At 35.1% G+C, this 4,704-nt stretch overlaps 1 protein-coding gene across 1 annotated transcript; it reads right to left on the bottom strand.

Moving 5' to 3' along the window:
• Positions 1-262: 262 nt before the first annotated feature.
• On the bottom strand, positions 263-3,953 carry LOC105139878 (laccase-14-like). Its single transcript, XM_011046509.1, has 6 exons — positions 3,836-3,953; positions 3,289-3,440; positions 2,925-3,169; positions 2,707-2,835; positions 721-1,668; positions 263-590 (listed from the first exon to the last, which is right to left on the bottom strand). Exons 1-6 carry the CDS (start codon positions 3,932-3,934, stop codon positions 460-462), a joined length of 1,704 nt encoding a protein of 567 aa, XP_011044811.1. The 5' UTR covers positions 3,935-3,953; the 3' UTR covers positions 263-459.
• Between the last annotated feature and the right edge of the window lie 751 nt (positions 3,954-4,704).

Genomic DNA, 4,704 nt, shown 5'->3' with positions numbered 1-4,704 from the left:
CCAATTAATAGATAATATTTGGAAGAATGCCAGGCCTGCAGGGAGAGGGGGGGGGGCATAGAAAAGAAAAATAAATAAAGTGTGGTCTCTCAAAAGTAAGTGTTTTCTTTTAAAAAAATGTTTTAGATTTTTTTTTAAAATTATTTTCTTATGATTTTGAAATAACTTAACGATCCCACACACACATGCTAATCATCTAGATTATAGTTATAAATTATATAAAGTCTTATGAGGGGTGATCACCCATGAAAATATTCATGCAAGCAAGTATGAGCTTTATTGTAGAGGCCGGAACCGCGGCTACGAATAGAAATAACCATAACCTGCATGCACCTAGGATATTTCCCAGCTTTACAACAGAATGGCAGAACTAGGGTTACAGTACTCTTGCAAATCAAACAATAGTAAATAATGCCACCAAATAATTGACATAACATATGCTAAACAAACAAGAAGCGTTTAACACGGTGGCATATAGGGAGGTGGTGGTAGCATTCGGGCTGTCTTGCCTTTACCGTTCTTGATTATGAATGCCATCACCATACCCCATGACAGATGACGCTCCAGATGGCAGTGCACGAACCATACTCCTATTACAAATTAAATGGACACATGATGTTAGATCTGCCTCGTAATCAAGGTAATTATGAGAAATAATACTCTTAATATTATACTTTGCTGGTTATTATATATTTAAATGGTTCTGCTACTTGTATTTACCAGGATTGGTAGCCTTGAATCTTATGGCAGACCAGCCATTTTTGGGAACAGCAATGGTATTTTGAAGAGGAGGGTCAACAAGATTGTATCTCAAAGGGTCTTTATCCTTGTCGAAGTTGCCAAATCCCCAACCAACAACATAGAAGCTTGTTCCATGTATGTGCATGGGATGATCAGTGCCAGCAGCCACATTTGTCCCTTGAAAAACAATCTCCACCGTCGAGTTATACTCGAGCACTTTCACTTCTGTACCTTTTGATGGTGTCTCATATATCATTAATGGGATAGAATCCGCAGTGAAATTGAAGAACAGGGGTGGTTTATCAGGAAAGTGATCACCGTAAACACCATTGATTTGATTATAATAAGCTCTTAGTATATCCATACGTGTAGGTGTCTGAAAGCTTATGTTGTTCACACTAGCAGCTAGTCTAGACTGGGTCGCCCCACAAGAAGTGTTTGCACACGTAAATCTGTTAACAGAAACAGTGAAAAATAATGGAGTGCTTATGCTCAAGGGGACATGAATTGGATGATTATTATCAGCTAAGCTTCTAAGACGGCCAGTGAAATTAACCGATGCAGTTGTGTCATTAAAATAAGGAAGGTATGGCAATGAGGGAGTGGAGGATGGAGTGTAGTTGCCATTGTACTGGACAATGGCTGTGGTTGTTGTGTTGTCATATTGCACACCATTGGCACTAGAGTAAACTTTTGCAGCCATGTAATAGTGGTCCAGTGGTTGGTTTGCTTCTAATAAAACATCAATGGTTTGTCCAGGTGATATTGCTACATAATCAACTTTCAGTGGTTTAGTGTAGCTGGCATCCGTGCCGACCACCGTGACTTGATGATCGGTGATGGAGAAAAAGAGAATGTCTTGAAGGGCAGCGTTAATTAGGCGAAGAAGGTAAGTCTTGCCACAGTCCACTGATAGCTTGAATGTATCTGCAATTAGAAAGACAAGGTTTCCATTTAACAGCTTCAAATAATACAAACGTTCCACTAAGCTGTATAGATTCTTCCCTCTCTCAACAAATTTCAAGTCGAATCTCTCGTTTCAAATAATAATAATGATGATGATAGTAACAAAGCACAAACTTGTAATATATCAAGGATGCAATGCAGTAATCATTTGATTGTCTGGGCCGGGAGGAAAGAATAGGCTTCTAAGAAATCATGGGTATCTTTCATTTTGCCCCACAGGTTTATATATTGTCTCATTTTCATCTAAAACCTTTGATTTATTCCAATTAAATCCTGTCTCTTTCATCTTCTTCCAATCAGCGCCCCCAATCTTTTATTTTATTCCAACCAGCCTGCCATCTTTTACTATTGTTCCAATTTCCCCCCTCCATTCATTTTCACTAGCAAAGTGTGTATTTCTGAAACATCTCAATATCATTTAAAATAAAGAAAAAAATGTTAACAAATTGAATTAACAAAAAGAAAAAGAAAAATTAAGCTTCAATAGAACTTTTTTCGCTTGTTTGAAATTATGATAAAAATTATTTTTATAATATTTTTTATTTGAAAATAAATTAAAATATTTTTTTATTTTTAAAAAATTATTTTTTATATAAATATATCAAAAAATTTTAAAAAAATTTAAAATATTAATTTTAAAAAAATTAAAATTTTTTAAAATTACAGTTGAATTGCAAAAACAAACACAACTATATGCTACTTTTCAAAAATAATTTTTGCTTGAATTATTTTTTTAATTTTTCACACCACCATATTAAAACCATTAAAAATTACTAAAAAAATATCAATATAATATTTTTTTAAAACTAAATACATTTTTATAATGCATCTAAACACAGTTTTTTTCCCAAATACATTTTTGTAATGCATCTAAACACAGTTTTTTTCCCCAAAAAAAAAAAAACAGAGCTGAATCAAAGGGGTTGTACTCTGGATGTTAAAGAAATATAAGGCAAAATGAAAATAGAAAATCTAAGCAATGGTACAGTGGCATTGTACCCGATTTTGAGCAAGGATAAAGATCACCGGGTTGACCATTGATCGTGTAAGCATCAGAGACATTGGGGTCTGCTCCCGACGCACGGAATTGATCAAATATTTCAAATATGTCCTTCTTCCACCACTCTCCTGCATTTCATGAAATCAGTGATCAATGCATTCAAATCTTCCACGGCTTTAAAAACCAAAGTTTTCTTTTAAAATTGATGCTCGAATACCTAAAATAATCGGCACGTCTGCATGAGGCGTAGGGAAAGGATATTCGGTTCCTTTCTTGGGATATATGACAATCGCACCATAAACAGTTGCTCGTGTCCAGTCACTGTGAGCATGCCACCATAAGGTTCCTTCTTCGTCAGAGAATATGACCCTCTGACTGAATTTTCCTCCTGGTTGAATTGGACACTGTGTGATATATTCAGGACCATCTGACCATGGATATTTTGGCTGTTTCACTCCATGCCTAGGATTAACAGTGTTAATATTGCTAGATATCTCTGCCGCCATGCATATCGTGGATTTGCATCGCAAACAGCCCAAATTTCGAGATAGAAGATCAGATATATATATAGAGGGACTTACCAGTGAATGGTGATGTTATGAGGGCTCTTGTTAATAACATCCACGATGATGGTTTCTCCTTTAGTAACGTATAGTGTGGGGCCAGGAAACTGTCCATTGACGGTCATTATGTTCTTGGTGCTGCAGAGTCTTGTGTATGGAGCATCTTTTACCTACAATGAATGTGCACATACGCAAAACTACAAATTACGAATGAGCTTATAAAGTAAAACATCTAATCTCTCCTAGTTATTACGCGTACCAGTTTTTTTTTTTTGGTGGAAAAAGTCGGCATAATAAAAAGACTAACAGAAGATAGCCAAAAATAAAATAAAACAAAGAATGTGACCGGTGCACCGATGATCATTCCAGAATCTAGAGCAGTTAAATCAATATCCTAAAACGTTCAATTTGAAGTGTATCTGTAAGCTATTCCAAATGAAATAGCACTAATTAATGTAGTATTTTAAATTTCTTCCTTTTCATATCATAAAAAGAAAGTTGAACTTATGTTACGAAGATGATCGCATGAAAAAAATAAAAGATAAAATCAGCACGTAGTACATACCACAAAAGTATGATGAACTATAGCTTGGCAACATAGGAAACCACCAAATAATAGAAACCTTAAAATTTGAAAGGCTAGAACTCTCATGATTGGCAACATTTTCTTAGCAACGAATATGTTCTTGTTGATCAACCGAGCTGTCTTGTACCGGTATTTATATGGGTATAAGGAGCAAGACGACAATTTAGCTGGAGAAGTTCATGATGATTTTGTATTTCTCAACACCCAATTACATGCAAAGTGCTTCATTAACTACTTCGAAAACTATAGGGTTTGAGTAACCGTCTCTCTCTCTCTCCACTCTCGATATCACTGTTACTCTATCGTTTGACTCTGCTTTAACATTGTCAAAGCTGAGTGTGACTCGTTAGCATTTGTTTTTGGCTTTAGTGAAAGCTAACAACATTCATTCCCGCATCAGAAAATAGAGTACGTGGAAAAACAATTCTACATAGGAGTATGGGGAAAAAAAACACTGAGGAAGCTGATCTATAATCGAGATGAAACAAGAAAATCAAAGTCGGGACAAAAAATAACCCTAATGAAGAAATCTCTTATTTAAGAATGGCCTCCAACACAAAAAATGCTCGGACTGGAATCATCTACAGAGACTCCCTTATGGGAAGTTAATTTTTAAATCTTGTGTCTATGGAGGAGGGACAAGTTGAAGATTACATATCTGATAAGGAGAAGGATGAAGAGGAAAATAAACTAGACTCACTGCGGAGCCACAGTGGGAATTAAGGGGGCAATTGCCTCCTTAATCCTCTTTTTTTTAAAAATATTTTTTATATTAAAATTTTAATATAATAATTTAACAAGTTTTTTTTGAATTATTGTTCTTAAATCTTTTTCTTCTATAATTTTTT

Source organism: Populus euphratica, unplaced genomic scaffold, assembly GCF_000495115.2.
Source record: "Populus euphratica unplaced genomic scaffold, PopEup_1.0 scaffold185.1, whole genome shotgun sequence".
Lineage (NCBI taxonomy): Eukaryota > Viridiplantae > Streptophyta > Magnoliopsida > Malpighiales > Salicaceae > Populus > Populus euphratica.
This window is presented reverse-complemented; position numbering and strand designations above follow the sequence as displayed.